This window comes from Rhododendron vialii, chromosome 5a (assembly GCF_030253575.1).
Source record: "Rhododendron vialii isolate Sample 1 chromosome 5a, ASM3025357v1".
Lineage (NCBI taxonomy): Eukaryota > Viridiplantae > Streptophyta > Magnoliopsida > Ericales > Ericaceae > Rhododendron > Rhododendron vialii.
This window is the reverse complement of record NC_080561.1, coordinates 25,493,301-25,510,997: the sequence shown is the minus strand read 5'-3', so window position 1 is coordinate 25,510,997 and position 17,697 is coordinate 25,493,301. Positions and strand designations below refer to the sequence as shown.

Below are 17,697 nucleotides of genomic sequence, written 5' to 3'. Positions count from 1 at the left end.
TCAAGCAGCCTCTAAAGCATGGATACTCTATTTTGGCCTCCGTACCACGTATCGGTATCCGTATCGGATATCGATACTCTCGGATACTCTCCGTACATATCGTGTCCGTGTCCCATATCCGTATCTATGCTTCTTATCTTGGACTAATAAAAGAGGTGGTGGTGGGTTTAACAAAGTCAAGCATGGCTCATGCATGCTAATTAATACTACAGTACGACTACATGAACAGCTAAGTCAGAATGCATGTATTTCGACAGTATGCATGTATTAGTAGTGTATATATCATCATCATCATCATGTAGACAGTGTGATAAATACGACTAAATAAGAGCAAGACTACACCCACCGATTCCCAACTCAGCTAGTTTGGATTTTTTTTTCATAGTTTCCCCTTTAGTCTGATATATCGTGCAGAGAACAAATAGATGAATTACTTTCTGAAATACTTTCTTAACCAAGACTCAAGCCTATAATTCCCTTTCGGGGAGTAAGAGATACCATACAAGTCATAAATGAATTACTTTCTGAAATACTTTCTTAACCAAGGCTCAAGCCTTCAAAAATGAATTACTTTCTGAAATAAGAAAGAGCTAAACTAATATTTGAAAGAAAAACTTTTTGAGATCCATGCAACAGCGTTTAAGGTTTATGCAAACACAGCCATGTACCTACAACGTTTACGAAGATAGAAATGTGTATGAACTGCATATATTTACCTATTCACATCTATGGGAGGAGAAGGAAAAACTATCGACTATGTCCACCGGGACGACCAACTACCCTGTGAAATGGTACAACCCTTTGAGGCAAAGATCCATCGTCATATAATGCAGTTGTATTTAGATACAGAGCTAAAACCTTTTCTCCGGGACGGAAATCTTGAACCCGTGAGATTTCATCCATTTTGGGAAAGGTATGATCTGTGACATAGGCAGCTAGTACTTCCTGAAACTATCAACTTTGTAAAGATGATCTCATCAGTAATAAGAGGTAGCAGTAGCCCACATTTGATCCAGTTAACACAGAAACCAAAATAATTGAGATAAACTGCTCTGATTCTCAAAAATCATTTCCAAAATGGAAGAAACCACAGTACTAGAATCATGCAAGAGTATGCTAAAGGATTTCTAATCGAGTATGGGATTCAATATAGAACTTCTCAAATTGAAAGAGAGTAAACACACACTGAACTGCTTCTCGTAAAATCATACCAGTCACCACAAAAGAAGAATCAAACTATTGGTTTTCATTGGACTTTCACTCCAATACTTAGCAAGAAGCAGTAGCCATTTTTCGCTCAACAAACAAATTAGATCGATCAGCTAGTCAAAGTGAGGGAGTGGCTCAACCAAACTGTGGAATTAGAAATGTGAATAACTTGATTTCGCTTCCACAAGTTATCGAATCAAGCTTCACTTGCCCTTATTCCTTGGTCAAAAGGAAAAAGAAAAAAAAAAAGACAAGAAAAGAACTAAGAAGAAAAAAGACAAGGAGCCATCCATAAAATTGTTGGGTGGAAATAAACTTACTTTCTAGATTCTCTACCAAAATGAAGAACTTTAACAACAAACTACTCGTCTTTCTCAGAATCATTTGTCACCCTAGTTGCTACTTGAGAAACACAATGAAATGGCATCCTGGAAAATAAGTTACATTGAGATAGCTAGAACCCGGCTTGGCGATAAATTGCATCACAAACATAGAACACAAATGTGACATCTAAAGACAAGTAACCATGAGGAACTCAAACAAGAATTGGCCAAAGAAACAACCACATTGAAGCTTATTCTGCAAAAATTGTAGTCATTCAATTATTTATGAAGTTCAAAAAATTAATTGAGTTAGGATTCAACAGCTAAGCACATACTAGCAAAGGATTTAGAAAAAATGGGAATCGTGGGGAAATCCAACCGTGGTGCACTATACCAGAGTGTGAAACATTCCTACTTATTGTACAAACAAGTTGAAAACTAACCTTTCTTAGTAGTTGGTTAACAATGCTACCATGAACTCCAATACCGTCTCTAGTTGAACCTCTTGACTGCAAGAGCAAACCAAATGGTAAATTTCACACACACACACACAAAAGGGGGCCATTACTTGTAATAACAAAGTTCCAAAACTGATTGGCCAACATCTAAGGGATTAATGTTAACATTGATAACAACAAAAGATTCCCAAGAGACCAGGCTATCGTAAACATTAATCACTTATTAGCATCAAAATCCAATCATATACAAATAAACTCTACCAGAAATCATAAAGCCTTTGGACAAAAAAACTATTGGGATCTAATTTATTCATCACAAGATAGACGAGGCTTGTATGTGTGCCCAAGGCTACAAAACAGATTGACCAAACTGTGAATAGTGAATCGCAGTTCTCAATATTTTAGCTTCCCGGACTACATAACTATAGCTTGAGAAGCATATTTGTGGATGTAAATTGCCCCTGAAAGACTTAAAGTAGTCAATCTGATACTCCACCCCTCAAAGTAGTCAATCTGAAAACAGAAGGCAAAAGAAGAAGTAACAAAACAACGAGTTCATTCATCATAGAACCACATGTATATACTAGCCACACAGCTTATTATAATAGCTAATGCTCCCCCATCCCCAAGTTCAAGAAGCTAGGAGGAATTTCAAGCTTTAGCAGCAAGAGTTCCTACCTTACAAATCGCATCAATTTCATCACATATGATAACATGTAAGTCACTTTGATCCCCTGAAAAGCAGAATTATGAAAGCATTAGGCACCAGAGGGAATGCTTGGAGTAACTTTTGCATAAGCCTTTTACCTTGAGTTCTCTGATCTTGTTCAACATCAGCAAATAATCTCTAATATTCTTCTTGGTTTCACCAATAAATTTGCTCAGTACTTCAGGCCCATTCTTCTGTAACATTGTTGATTGTTAACACAAGTCACAAATACCAAAAAGCTAGTGCTGGCTGATTCCTACACATTCTGTTAAATTAGAAAGAGACTATGCAATCCTGCTTAGATATTAGGGCTGCACATTTAAACAATTTGTAGTATCAAAATCAAACACAAAAAGTTTAAAAGGTGACAAAGGGCCCATGCTCCTAAGGCTAAAAATATCAAACCATACCGGAAAAAAGCTCAATAATTCAAGTCATATGTAAACCAGTGCAAGGCTGCAAGCAGTTGAACAACACCTTTTAAAGTTCAACATTTCGGCTAAAATGTGCCAAAACAGTAAGATTCAGACTTGTATTCTACAAGTTTCCAAACAACTCCAACAAGTATACTCAACAGATCAAAGTTCAAAGAAAGAAGACAAGAGTAGCGAGCTCTTTCCGATGAAACCTTTCCACCGGTGTATGACAAGAGCTATTTCGGCAAAATCTTTTGAGGAACTACCAATCCCATGGATGAAACAAGTTGGAGCTTGAAACAAAATCACAAATATTTGGGGGAACATAATTTCAATTGAGCGGGAGTGCCAAAAATTTCAGCGCTCTTTTTCCTTCTTTTACACACTATGGAAAGGGTAAAAAACGTTACTGATTTCCCCAACTTATTATAGCGAAGGCAGAAAAAAGCTATATTCTTATGGAACAAAGTGATTTATCACATAAGCATGATTACCTTTTGAAGAGAAATAAGTAAATAAACCAAAAGTTTCAAGTACCTCAGCAAACCTGCAACTGTGACCATGAAGAGAGATACAGGAGTCCCAAAATGGTGTCTGTATAAGATTTCACAAATTATTCCATATTTAACAGTCTGACCCAAGTAAAATAACACATGTATACTTTGCTTTCGAGAACATGAAATCCACACTAAAGAGGAGACTGTGGAATTAATGAACTGCTTATTAGATAAACAAGGGAAAAAAGAACAAAGTCTGTCCTTCCTATACAACTCAGTCACCGGCATAAATCTAATTTTTCAATGTAACCTTGCAAAACACCAAGATATATGTCCTTTGTAATTGTTTAGTTATCAGTATGTATTTGTGTTTCCTCACAAAAAAATAGAAAAATCGAGATCAAAGAACAACTCTACAAATTGTAGCATCTTTTCTGGTTCTTGGAATTTTCTAGCTCTATGTTTTGCGTTCTTGCGTTAGTCAAGTTTATTACAGTTTCAACTGTGCATATCCCTTACGACCCTACTCAGTGTACCCAATCTTTTGTATCCATAGTTTTTGTCTTTTTCAAAAACAAAAGAATGTAAAGCAGTGAATTGCTAGCCATAGAGGATCAACAGAAAAAATTGCTAGCCAAGGGTATAGATGTGGCCTCACAAGCAAACTTATTGAGCGTGAATGAATCAACCCAAAAGCCCCAACACGTTATCTGAATGCAAATCGATTCCAAACCCTCTAAGTGCAAAAACTTTGGAAATCTTAAACTGATTATCAAATGCTAATAATGGAAGATTAAAACCCTACCTTCGTATTTGGGCAAGAATTAAGAAAAAAATCAAATCAAACCTGGTGAAGACTCTCCGAACAATCCGAACAATGACCTCTTTGCTTCAATCGGTGCAAAAGTTCTGAATAGATCTTTGATTCTTCTCCAACTACAGAACGAGAGAGCAGAAATATGATGAAGTACTCGAGTGATTAGTATGGAATCAGAGGTTAATCATCAGATACTAGGAGAACTGAAAGAACAAGAACTAACCTTCAACTCACGATCAAAACCCTAGAATAGACAGTTCGCATGACTGGAGAACACTCGCGCGAGTTCGTCGACAGAGTGAAATCGTGTGAAAATTTTGAAGGGGTATGCGATTTGGGGGCGCGAAGCCATTTTTGTGCCTCTTATTTGGGCGGAACGCTGTAGGTGGATTAAATGAAACGCTGTTTTTCTGCCTTCTGTGTGTTTCCTTGGTGTTCAATAGGAAAACGCTATTATTGCTTACCTTTTATAGCATTTCTAAAAAAATGCTATGATATTATGCTATTAAAAGTGATATTTGTTGTAGTGTTTTTTTTGCTTCTTCATATCTTTATCTCTCCAATATGTATGGAAGAGAAAAAAACCCTCACAAGTCACAACCATACAAAGTTGATACTTGACAAGGGGTAGCCCATGCAAAAGTTCTGTTTATTACCTCTTTCTCAACATCGGCATAACCAAAAAGGGGAAAATCTAATTGTGCTTCCAATCTTGGGAGTTGTGGTGGTTTTGTGCCATGGCGAGCATCTTGCAATCTTGGGGTTGTGGTGGCGTCTTTGTTATGGTTTCTGAACCACCACATGGGTGGTAGCATTGCCTCTCCGCCTTCTTCTTTGACCTTCAACAGATCCACAAAGGAGAAAAGGAAACCAATTAAAATGACAAGGATGAGAATATATAACAGTTTGCCTCGTAAGGCACCTACGAACAGCTTCCATGAGCACAGGAAAGTATTTAACAGAAACAAGATCAGAGAACAAACAGCCAATGACAATTCGGGTAAAAAGTTGGTTATCAATATGAAATTAGATCTACCTCATACATAACATTATCAACTCTAAAGTTTATCGAGGAGTCAAGGGGACCAATCTATACATAGTTCTAGTCACTGCACCAAATGTCAGAAACAACAAAGATATCTTAAAATTGGTAATGCAAGCAGTAAAGATAGCCAATATCCAAGACCTAAAACTATAATTCAGTCAACAAGGTTACTATTATCAAGAACAAAGTCTTAAATCATCCTCAATTGCAATGGAGACCAACAGACGAGAGAGAATCACACCCATGAAACATGACACTATGACAGTTGAGGAAAATATTTAATTTGAAACCCAATAGTACTACTAGCGTCTCTCCATTGAAAGGTCACATAGCAGCAAATTTATCAGGCATACATTTATCATCTGAGAGAATACTTTGATATGGAGGAGGGAATAAAAGTACATTACTCTGGCGAAGAGTCCATAAAAACTATGTTAGCAGGCCATTCGATGGTTGTTCCCACAGCTTCATTGATATCAGTCATGTCACTTCGTCAATATAGATCATCTTCTATCAGATTAGTTCCTCTCAACAAACAAAAATAGCACAACATCAAAACCTATAACAGAGCGTTACTTGTTTCCCATTCTTTTGCTACCAACAAGATCTCCTCTAAGACTTCCTTTTCACATGACTATAAGAGTTCATCTGTCCCTCTTGTCGTGGATTCCTCGTCTTCTAGAAATAACTCCTGATAGTTTTTCGTTAGACAAGCGAGATTGAAATCAGTGTGAAATCTATTTTCGAATAGTCTTATGGTTGAAGCTAACAGGTCCAAATAATTTTTTTTGCGTGGGGGAGAGATTCTGACGGATTGCTTCGGGTCCACAAGATCATCTCTCTACCTTAAAAGAAATAATCAATGGGTTCTCTAATGTGATTTACATAAACCTTTTCACCTTCAATGCCATTGCCATGTGTGGCTTGTGATTCCCAATAACACTTGAAATTTACTTAGGAGTCAGGATTCCTATATACCTTCAAATCACTCTAAATTAGCAGAATAAGACGAATTTGGATGACTATTGAGAGTGTGTAATTGCGAATGGCGAAAGTAGCGTACATGTTTTTTGATTGAAGGCTTTTACTCAAAATTGCTACTTCACTCAAAATTGTTTCGAAAATTTTACATAACTCTTTCTGAACAAACATTGTGTGTGCCCCAGCCGCTAGTTCTAACAACACAATTACCAGCAAACAAATGACGAATACCAACAATAGAAAATTAGGGTTTACCCAAAAGAGAAGATCTGAGTGCTAGCAAAATCATGAATCTGCTGCCTAACAATATCGATCCCGCATTCGTCCGACGCATTCAGCTCCAAGACCATGTTGTGCATTTGCATCCCGTACAGTTTTCGGGCCACCGTAAGCATCGTCTTGCCCATCCCGGGAGGCCCGTATAGTAACAAATGCGGCAATCTGTTCTCGACTGTTCGACAAAATGCCCAAATCAAATACACAAACCTCAAAAAAGCCCATCAACTGTTCGAAGAAAGTCACCGATCGAAAATAAAAACATAGATATACAAAAATGGTACTATGTAAGCCCTAGGAAATTGGGGAAAGAGGTGGTTACTGGTGTTGATGATGTCGCGATGGGTGTGGCCACGTCGGCGAGGGACGGGGGGCGGTACGTTTCTACCCAAGGGTGTCGGGAGGTGCGACAACGTTTTTGCCCTTGTTGTAGCTCGGTTTGGGGGAGCTGTTGTCGCCATGGTTGTCCATTATAGCGCTTCTGAGGGAGCAGAAAAACGAGAAGATTAGTCGATCATTACGGTGTGAAGGTTATTGAAAACTAGAGGAGAAGGAACAAACCCTAGCACAGCTGTAATCGATCCATCCTCAACCAACACCGCTTTGCACGAAGTGGGAAATATAGCGCCATCTCACGAAATCGATTGAAATTTCAGAGGTTGTGAGAGATTGGCGCCTAATTTTTAGGTGCTCGCTGTAGAAGAGAAAGAAGAACGCTATGTAAAATTCTTCCGCGTCCAAACAGTACGCCTCCTTCTATTTATTTTAATCAAAGGAACGCTATTAGTTGCGTCCTATAATAGCATTTTCAAAAATAATAGCATTTTCAAAAAAAACGCTATAAATTTATGCTATTAAAGCCCCTAGTTGTTGTAGTGGCATGTGGCAAACAACACTACAAGAAAATGCGGATTTGACGACACAACGAAGTACATTGGCAAAAGTGTATATGGGTCGGCAAAGGTTTTCGCCAATGAAAAATTGTGTCGGCAAGCTGTCGGCGTTGATATGTCGGGAAAGGGTTTCGCCGACGTGAATTGTTCTTCGTCGGCAAAAGTACATATACAATTTTACACTAGATACCATATAACATACACTTATATATTGTATATAAGTACTTTTTTCTAATTTGAGCAGTTTTTATTTGAATCGTTCAATAAAAAAATTATTTGAAATTGTTCGGATGAAGTCCTTTTCGGTTATTTTTTTGGCTGATTCTTGCATATACTTTAAAATCACATTTTGATCACATTGAATGGCTCGAATCATCGAAATTCGATCGAAAAATGGGAGTATATATATACAAATAACATATACATATATTGTATAAGTGTATGTTATTTGAAACGGACTGTGTGTATGTGTGTATATATATATTGTATATACATACAAATAACACAAACACATATACAGAGACGAAACTATGTACTATGGGGCTTGTGGGGGCCAAGGCCCCTGCATTATTTCGGGATTTTTTTTTTCCAAATTTTAATATTAATATTTGTTATTTTTTTATTTGCTAAGAACACTTGAATATTGTATTTTTTTTTGGATGTTATTAGACATTTAAATGAATGTTATTAGACACTTGGATATTAATAGTAGATTTTTTTTTTGTATTGGATGTTATTAGACATTTCATAATGCATATACTCTCTCTGTCCTACAAAAAAAAATTTGTCCAATACTTTGAACCTAAAAAAATGTATTTAAAAAAAATTCAAACTCTCTTTTTGCAAATTACTAGAAATCCATGTGTTCTTTAAATTTTTGCAAAAAGTAAAAATTTAACTTTTGCCGACACGAAATCGTCATCGCCGAAAGATTTATCTTTTGGCGATGCACATTCTATCTCCAAAAGTTCCCCTTAGGACTATCACCGACACAAAAATGTAGTCGCCAAAATATTGAACTTTTGCCGATGCACATTTCGTTTCTAGAAAAAAAATTCGTCGGCAAATACTTCGCGGGAGAATATTTTCCGCCAACCTTACTTTTGCCAACAACATTGCCGATGCACTTACTTTCATCGCCAAAAAATCTACATTTACTGACACGAACTAGTTTTGCATCAGTAAAAGCTTACTTTTGCCAACAAAAAATGCATTGCGTCGGCAATCGAGTCGCTTTTGGTTCATTTTCTTGTAGTGAGAGGTTGGTTAATAGAAGCAATATCATTCAAAGTATTAGAATCAACGATATGGATATAGAAGAGAGGTTCCAGGCACCATATTCATTTATAATAGAATTCAGGTATATGTGCCTTTACAACTAACCAACCACTAAGCTACTTGGCAAATTTTTTGGGTGAACACAATCAAAAGAACCCTTTAAGCTCTTTTTGAGGTTTCAACTTGAGTGCATGAATTCGCTATTGTACTGTTGGTTACATCTTTGACCAATTATAAGCCTTTTTTTCCCCTCTCCTTTTCAGATATTTTCCTTTCCATGTCTAGTTTTTTTTTTTCTTTTTTTTCCTTCCAATTTTGTATACATTGGCCGGGATTAGTGGAAAAAGTCAGTAAATTAGTCTACAGAGAATTTAAAGGCTATTCATAACCCTGAACCCACAAACCGCCCACAGCGGGACTAAAACCCTGGTCTCGCACAAGAGAGAGCTAGGAGTTACCAACTGGGCTATAAGCCCATTGGTCTTTGCATGTCTAGTTCAAACTGAACTATTTAAACAAAAAAATAATTAGAGAATAATCTGTCATTATAAAGCCTACACCTCTTCCCTACCAACAACATTACTTGAGTGCAACTAGCTGTCTTGCTTTTAGGATCGATTCGCAAAAACCCTAATCAAAGCCAGAGGTTTGGTCTGCCCACCTTCTGCCTTTTCAAACTGCGGCAAAACCTTATTTTATTTTATTTTTGCCTTTAGTGACTTTTCTCATAGAAGTTTCTTGCTGTATTCACATCGCAGATTAATTAATCCCCTAGAGCTTTGTTTGATGAGAAGTATCATAGGCATGAACAAAGGTACCTTTCATTATTAATTACCGACTCTGAATCAATTAGCTCAATCGGACAGGACTATTGCATTTCATTTGAGATAAGGATCGGAGTTCGAGTCTTTTCAGCTGCGTGTGAGTGTTCTTCCCTTTGTATTCGTTGGGATTATTTCTCTCCCTATTGAGGCGCCACTTGTATTGGGCTGGTTTTATAGTGATTGTGATTCATTTGATGGGCTTATTAATTTATCTTATCGGTTAAGTTGTTGGGCTTGATTATCTCGTGGACTCTCACACAATTGATTTAGTGTCTCATGATTTGTACTTTCTAATTTATACATGATGTATATTGATCTCTCCTGGAAAATAAAAATAAAAAAATCTGATCAAATATGATGGAATTAATTCGCACCTCCTTGTCAATTTTATTTGACTGACCAACTCGATTCTACATGGTGTTGAACAAGAAAACGAATGCAACAGTATTAACTGCTATAACTAATTTCTTGTTTCAAATAATTAACAATAATTTTTGGGGAAAAAAGGTTGGACTTTGGATTTCTAACCAGATTACCATGGAAATTTAAGCAACGACACTTGCGTACAAGATAAATAGAATTATTTTCCGTGCGTCACGTATTATCAAAAGACCCTATTTATTTCTCACTTCTTATGGGAAGTCCAATGATGATATATGTTGATGATCGACATTCTCTTGTTATAGTAATTATTATACTTGTAAGTAGCTAGATAGAAGATTAAAAAAAAAAAAAAAAGACCATTCAAAATCCTTGTTTTCGTAAAATGTGGAATTGCATGTGTGTCCATTAACGATGGAATCCTTTGCGAAATGGTACAAATTAAGTACTACCATTACCAAATAGCCAAGTCTTAACCCACACTTTTTTTTCAGGTCTTTCAAGTTGCTTAAAATTAGCGGGAGGAAATGATATCTTCAAGGTGCCCATTTGAGAACTTCCCAGCCCTAGTCGCCTCCCTCCCCCAAGGGTTTTCACCCTATTTGGGCGCTCTCCACTATCCTTTTAACATCTCTGTCGATCTCCTCTGCCGTCCTCTTTTCACCGCTTCCTCTCTATCTCACCTCCCTCTGGCCGCCTCCATCGAATAGATCCATGTGCGCAACTTCTTCCCTGACACCCTGAAGCTCCGATATTGCCTCGAAGTCGTCCGCAACCGGGACCCCGTCCAGATCCATCCGCACTATAAATGTTCCGATGACCAAGGGGTCGGATTGCAGAGTCCGGAGTCAAGAGGTTGGAGAACAGGATCCGATCTGGAGTTGATTTGAAGAAGGGAAGGTTGGGTTGTCTGATCCAGCACCACCAGTGGTTTTTTTTTTTCTTTCTAGTTTTCTGTTGTGATGTCCCGCTTGCGAGTGTTTCTCCCCTTCGGGGGTCTTCCTAACCCTTTTGGGTGTAGTGTGTTTTTTTTCTTTGATGTTGGTGGTGTGAGTTTAATTTGTGTGAGGTATTGTACCTTGGTGGCCTTCGTAAGGAGTTTGGGGTGTAGGTTTTTCCTCGCTGGAGTCTATCCGCATGGTTGGCTATTCTCTCTTTGTCCAAAGAAGAATATGCCCTTTGATGTACTCTCTTGGTTATCAATGAAATTTTCTAAACTTTTGGCAAAAAAGAAAAAGAAAAAAAAAGTTGCTTAAAATTGTGGTATATATCGATCAATGCTTTAGTTTGATTCTTGATGCATATGCTAGTTTAACTTTGATCGATTCTCCATAACTTGCTATTTTTGGGTCAAAAAAGACCCTTCAAAATCCTTCGTTCGCAAAATGTGAAATTGTGTCCATAAATGATGGAATCCTTTGCGAAATTCTGATCGTCGGAGCAAGACCGGAATGGCGGCATTTTGCCGTGCACAGCACATTGCGCAGCAGGGGGCTGCGCAGCACCTTCTCCAGTCCCAAATTAAGTAACACCATTACCAAATAGCCAAGCCTTAACCCACACTTGAATATTTCAGGTCTTTCAAGTTGCTTAAAATTGTGGTATATATCGATCAATGCTTTAATTTAACTTTGATCGATTCTCCGTTTACTTGCTATTTTTGGGTCAAAAATCAGGCCGTAAAAGTTGTTCTCTTTGAAAATTCTTTCTAAAGAACATTCTTTGTTTTATACTACTAACGTGCAAACACATACACGCGCGTGAACTATTCAATATCCTACACAAGCATTTTGCGGTATACATTTGGAGATAAACTTCTTCACGGCTGTTCCGTGAAGAAGCTGTTTACAGCAATCCCAAAAACGCCGTTGTTTGGGGCAGGAAAAGATGAAAATGTTGAAAATGTTCTGCATGTGTCCCGCAACCCACAGCCATTTAAATTTAAAAGGCATGATCAAAAAATTAAGTTCTTCAATTTTTAATCTGTTTGAACTGGTACGAAAATCTTATTTTTCTATTCATTTTATTCTAAAGGGTCATGATTAGTTTTTCAGATAAACTTCTTCACAACTATTCTGTGAAGAAGCTGTGTACAGCAACCCAAAAAACGTCATCGTTTGGGCAAGGAAAAAGATGAAAAAGTTGAAAACGGTCTGCACATGTCCCGCAACCCACAACTATTAAAATATTAAAAAAGATTATCAAAAAATTAAGTTTTTCAATTTTTAATCCGTTTGAACTGGTGTGAAGATCTTATTTTTATGATCATTTTATCCTAAAGGGTCATGATTAATTTTTGGCTCTAGGGCTTTCGTAATTAAGTATTTGATTTTCCTTTGATTCTACAGCTATCTTAGTGTAACAGTCCGAGTTTTTGAGTAACAATTTTTATTTACAAAGATAATTTTTGTTTGATTAGTTATACGAAAATTATTTATGTCGTCACATGAAAATTTTTATTCCATAATCGATTGTGCGCGCATGCGTGTCCGGCGAGCAAATTCCATATTGTGTGCATGTGTGTACACCGGATCATTTTACCCTTCCCCATTTCATACTTTCGGCTGAGGAGAAAAAAAAATGGAAGAAAAGAAAAAAAAATCCTCATCCTCCTCCAATCAAAAATTGACAACTCTTTTGGACCCATTCTTTTACCCATCAACTAAAGACCTTGTTCTTTAACCCATGGGCCTTGTTTGGATGCAGTTGTGGGGGGGGGGGGGGGGGGGGGGGGGGGTATAATAGGGGGGAAATGGGGTGGAGCTCACTGTTTTGCCCTTTTTTGGGAATCAAAATTGGAGAAAGTATTCGTTTTCACCCCTTCTTCCTTTTCACACGTTTTAGGGTTTCTCCGGTATAATTTTTTGGCTCTTCTTAGATTCCCCAAATTTTATATGGCTGTAGAGGGGTGAAATTTGGACGAAATCACCCCTACTTATCCCCTTTCCCCAACCCAGGTCTCGATTGTTGGCTTCATTTCTGTTGCCAACCCATTTGTTGTCTGTGGATGAGAGGTTTTGGTGGCGATTTGGAGTGCAATCGAACCAACGTCCTAAACTCAGGTATGGCCTCCATTTGAGCAGGTCTGTGTGTGTGTACGGGCTCCTATTCTGTGCGTGTGTCCTCTTCTGGCTCAGCTTAGTGTCTCTTCCATTTGAGCAGATCTGTGTGTGTGTGTGGGGTGGGGGGGGGGGGGTGTCCTCTTCTCTTTGTGTATGTGTACAAGCCCCTCTTCTGTGTATGTGTGTGTGTGCGCAAAAATCAGAATCTGCTGGCTCCTCTTCTGAACAGATCTGTGTGTGTGGTTTGTGACTGGGTTTCGAGTAGAACTAGGGTTTGATTTATGTTTCGTGTATACGTTGGATCTAGGGTTTTCATTTGTGCAAGGGTTCAATAGGGTTTTGATTATTGCAACTGTCTTGTTTTGGAATTATAGCATGATAGCATCATATACTGTGGATGCAATTTGTTATTTTTTAGTTTTTGTTTCATGCCTGCAAGATTTTGGATGAATTAGATGAATCTCTAAACCAAAACCCTAAAAAACCAGTCGTACCTGAGTATGTATTATGTGTGCATCACTACGGATCGAACAAATTAGTTTGGTTTAAGAAAATAAAACTGTAATTAAGTGTTTGTACTTTGTAATTAAGAAAATGACTTTTGTTCTATTCATGAACCCCTTTTTAGGTTTTTTACAATGCCAAGATTAAACAGAATAAAAATAAGGAGAAGATAAAAGGAAGAGGAGTTCATCGCCTTAAACATGTACATTCTTGCTGCAATGGGCATGTTTCGGCTTTATTGCTTCATTGTGTCCACATCACAGTACCCCTGTCTTGTGTCAATGGTAATAACATCTGGGCTCAGTTTGTGGGATGAAACTCTTCCATTTGGTTTTATTTGTGGTTGCGTTTGTGAGTTTAAACTAGAGGGTTTGGTTCAGATTTTGTGGTGGCTATGATAATACATTTCTGAGCCGAATAGACACATGACATGTATTGGGATGTTTATCGACAAAATACAACCACAAACAGAGGCCAAGACCTGCAGTTTTATCCCACAAACAGAGGCCAAAACCTACATGTACAAATGAACCAAAACCTGCAGTTTTAACATGCTAGCAGAGGGGTTTTGGTGATTACTGGTGGGTGTGTGTGTGTCTGGTGTGTAGCTAGTGCTACTGTGTGTGTATGTGTGTGTGTGGCTATGATGAAAATTTAACAAGACACGTTGGAGACTTGGGCGGGGTAACATGAGAGGGTCATTTGGCAACTCATGTTGCAGCCCAGTGCCTTGCAAAAATTGTCTACAAATCTGAGCCAGATGTTGGTACTTGTTGTATTGTTATTTGACTACAAAATTGCTCCTATTTTATGGCTGCATTGTTACTTGTGTCCTGATTTGTGTCCTAATTGTATCAATTGGCGATGATGAAATTTGAGCCAAATGCGTTAATTTTGATTTTCAACTCTTTATTAGCGACTAAGAGGCATGTGATGGCTTATTCAGAGCTCCTTGGTCTATTACCCACCTGATTTCTTCTTAAACTCTTCTCCTTCTTTTTATTTTTTGAACACAGCTCACACACTCCCCCTCCCTCCCCCCCCCCCCCCCCCCCCAACAGAGAGAGAGAGAGAGAGCAGTGTTAGAAGAGAAAGGAGGCATCCATCACCTCCAACCGGCCGTCCCCACCACCGGAGCAGCATCACATCCTGCCGCCATCACCACCAACCTAGCCCACCTCTAGCCGATCACCCATGAACAGTCGAGCTCCTTGGTCTATTACCCACCTAATTTCTTCTTAAACTCTTCTCCTTTTTATTTTTTGAACACAGCTCACACATTCCCCACACCCCCCCCCCCCCCCCCCCCCCAACAAAGTGAGTGAGAGAGAGAGAGAGAGAGCAGTGTGAGAGGAGAAAGGAGGCACCCATCACCTCCAACCGGTCATCCCTACCACCAGAGCAACATCACATCATGCCGCCATCAGCACCAACCGAGCCCACCGCCAGCCGATCACCCGTGAACAGTCGAGCTCCGCCGCCAACCGAGCCCACCACCGGAGCAGCATCACATCCTGCCGCCATCACCACCAGCCGATCACCCGTGAACAGTCGAGCTCCGTCGCCACTCCACCACCATCGGTTATCGCCATCACCACCAACCAGAGCAGCCATCAACCGGAGCTCACCTCACCAGCCAAGCTCCGTCGCCGTTCTGAACCGCCGCCAAAATCACTCCGTAAATCGTTTCGCCGGACGAGAGGTAGTCCAAACTCACCTCCCTAAATATATATTATGTTCCGTATTGATTGTTTCGTGTTTTGGTATGAAAATAATCGAACCCGACGTCGCCGATCGTAATCCGGCCGAAACCCACTGTTTTCCGTGAAATAGCCACTGGAAAGTTTTGAAATGGTTTTAGTATATTACAGTTTAGCCCTCGTGATTTAAGAGCTTATAAATTGACTCTTGAGTGGTAAAAATTAATATTAAGTCTCGAGGGTAATTAGTTTTCGATTCGGTTCTAATCCCGTTAACACCCCGCGACGATTAAGAGTAAACGTAGAGTTTAGTTTTGAAAAAGAAAAGAGAAAATAATAAGGATCACTTAATTTATTTTTATCGCATGATTAATTCTATGGCATGACTAATTTTATCGCATGATTTGTTTTAATCGTGTGATTAAATGTTGTTAGCATGTTTTGTTGAAATGTCCTAATGATGTGGAGATCTAAACCTGTTAAATGTAAGTATTAGTTTAAGAAACAATTGGTGTTAGGTCGATTACTCTATTTAAGTGATAGTTAGTAATGAAAGGTGAACATGTTTATTAGTCCTCGTGAAGCATAATTTATTTTGTCTCTTGCTTAATTCATGTTAACTGTGGACATGCATGATTTTGAAAACCTAGAATGGACATTAGAACCCGAGGTGGTACACGATTAGAGGATCACGTAGACGCTAATAAGTAAAGGATAAATCAGAAAGTGATTGAGTTATGATTTTAAGATGGATGCTAACAGAGGCCCAATCTTGTGTTAAGATGGGTGCTAACAGGGGCCCAGTCTTGTGTTAATGGGTGCTAACAGGGGCCCAGGTTGTTTGAGAAATGTAACCCTAGGTAGGGCACAGTGGTGATTGGTTGCGAGAACAGGTTGGTTCCTTCCTTGCGTGGTTGCGTCGATTGTAAATTCGAGTAAATAATTTGGTAGCTATGTAACGACCCGGATTTTCGACCCAATTTTTTTTAATACAAATTTATATTGTTAAATTACTAATTCAATAATTAATTAGATTGAATAATTAAAATATATTTTTATGTGTACAATTGATATTATTTGCATTATTGTATAAGATATGTATTTAAACTTTAGATATACAGGGAATCAGTGATTCATATTCATCTCTTATCTTTCCTATCTAAATCCTAAGTAAAATTCTATTCAAATTAACTCTCCACTTCTCTCTCTCATCCTATACATAAAAGCGTCCATATACATTCTCACACTCTCAATTCTATTGTTGAGTCTAGAATAGAGAGAGAGAGAGTTGTGGCCATAGGTGTGTGCACACCGTGAGTTTCGTGGGTACACCGCTGCTGCGGGCCCTGTCAGAGTGCCGGCAGACGCTGCCTCGAGATTTCAAAACCACCATGGCGATCTACGGACACCGTACAACACTTATCCAGACTTAGAATCGCGTTTGAGGTAGTTTTTCGGAAACCCGAAACCTTTATCTACATTTTAATGGAGTTACTTAGATTTAAAGTTTATTGAAGATGATGACCTGCTGTTAAATTGTTAATTTATTTTTAGTCCTATTTATATTAAAATTCAGTCCGGTTGTGCTAGAATGATTAGTGTTATACCCTGTGAAAATTTATGATCGTTTAACAAGTGTTTGATTGTGAAATTATTATTGATGATACATTGTTAATTTGTATTTGATTGGACGTTTACGTGTTTAATAAATTATTGGGGTAAATAAATGTTTATGAAATATTCACAAGAATATTTTACTAGTAAAAATTTATTTAGATGTAAACAAGAAATATTTTAGATTATATATTAGTTAATCTTTAACTCTAATAAATATTGACTAAAATAGCCTCGCATAATTTTGTTGTTATAAAAATCTCATATTAATATTAAATATAGTTAGTAAATACTAAATTTAGTAATAAGTATTTTCCAATAAAAATTAGTTGTAAAATCTATGAATAATATGTAAGTTAAAGAAAATGTTTAAATAGTAGAAATGTTTTATAAAATTTCTAAATGAGAGAAATAGACTTAATTTTAAGTGTAGTAATTAATTGTTTGACTGAATATTATTTTGTTACTCGCATGATTAATTCTATGATAGGATTAATTTTATCGCATGGTTATGTGTTGTTAGTACTTTAAGTTGAAATGTTAAACCGTGTGATATTTTTGTTGTGGCTGTAGATTGGACAAATAGGTTCCCAGGGTGGTTACGAGTAGTGAATCATGTAGACGATGATAAGTAAATGAAAAATGATAAAGTGTTGAAAGTGTGAATACTGTGTGGATTGTGAATTGAGTCATGGCGATGGCAAGGGTAA

The 17,697-nt window shown here is 37.9% G+C and overlaps 1 protein-coding gene and 1 long non-coding RNA gene across 7 annotated transcripts; both read right to left on the bottom strand.

The window, feature by feature from the left end:
- Nucleotides 1-693: 693 nt before the first annotated feature.
- Nucleotides 694-4,953, bottom strand: LOC131326997 (uncharacterized). 5 transcript variants are annotated; one of them, XR_009200147.1, is made up of 8 exons: nucleotides 4,653-4,953; nucleotides 4,460-4,548; nucleotides 3,653-3,709; nucleotides 2,669-3,010; nucleotides 1,976-2,041; nucleotides 1,530-1,637; nucleotides 859-951; nucleotides 694-781 (listed from the first exon to the last, which is right to left on the bottom strand). It is a non-coding gene; the product is annotated as an uncharacterized LOC131326997 (long non-coding RNA). The 5 variants fall into 5 exon arrangements; XR_009200146.1 differs by having other exon boundaries at nucleotides 695-951; XR_009200150.1 differs by having other exon boundaries at nucleotides 699-951; nucleotides 2,669-2,955; nucleotides 3,610-3,709.
- A 6-nt stretch (nucleotides 4,954-4,959) lies between these two features.
- On the bottom strand, nucleotides 4,960-7,351 carry LOC131326996 (replication factor C subunit 3-like). 2 transcript variants are annotated; one of them, XM_058359940.1, is made up of 3 exons: nucleotides 7,293-7,351; nucleotides 6,711-7,212; nucleotides 4,960-5,268 (listed from the first exon to the last, which is right to left on the bottom strand). In XM_058359940.1, the coding sequence occupies exons 2-3, from the start codon at nucleotides 6,860-6,862 to the stop codon at nucleotides 5,124-5,126; spliced, it is 297 nt and encodes a 98-aa protein (XP_058215923.1). In that variant the 5' UTR covers nucleotides 6,863-7,212; nucleotides 7,293-7,351; the 3' UTR covers nucleotides 4,960-5,123. The 2 variants fall into 2 exon arrangements, with proteins under 2 accessions (XP_058215923.1, XP_058215922.1); XM_058359939.1 differs by having other exon boundaries at nucleotides 6,711-7,339.
- Nucleotides 7,352-17,697: the final 10,346 nt, after the last annotated feature.

Excerpts from the sequence above, each read along its gene's own strand:
- LOC131326996 (XM_058359940.1), bottom strand. The coding sequence starts at position 6,862 with ATGGGCAAGACGATGCTTACGGTGGCCCGAAAACTGTACGGGATGCAA. Across the intron at positions 5,269-6,710 it reads ACTCAGATCTTCTCTTTTGG|GTCAAAGAAGAAGGCGGAGA; the intron begins GTAAACCCTAAT and ends GATCTGTTGAAG.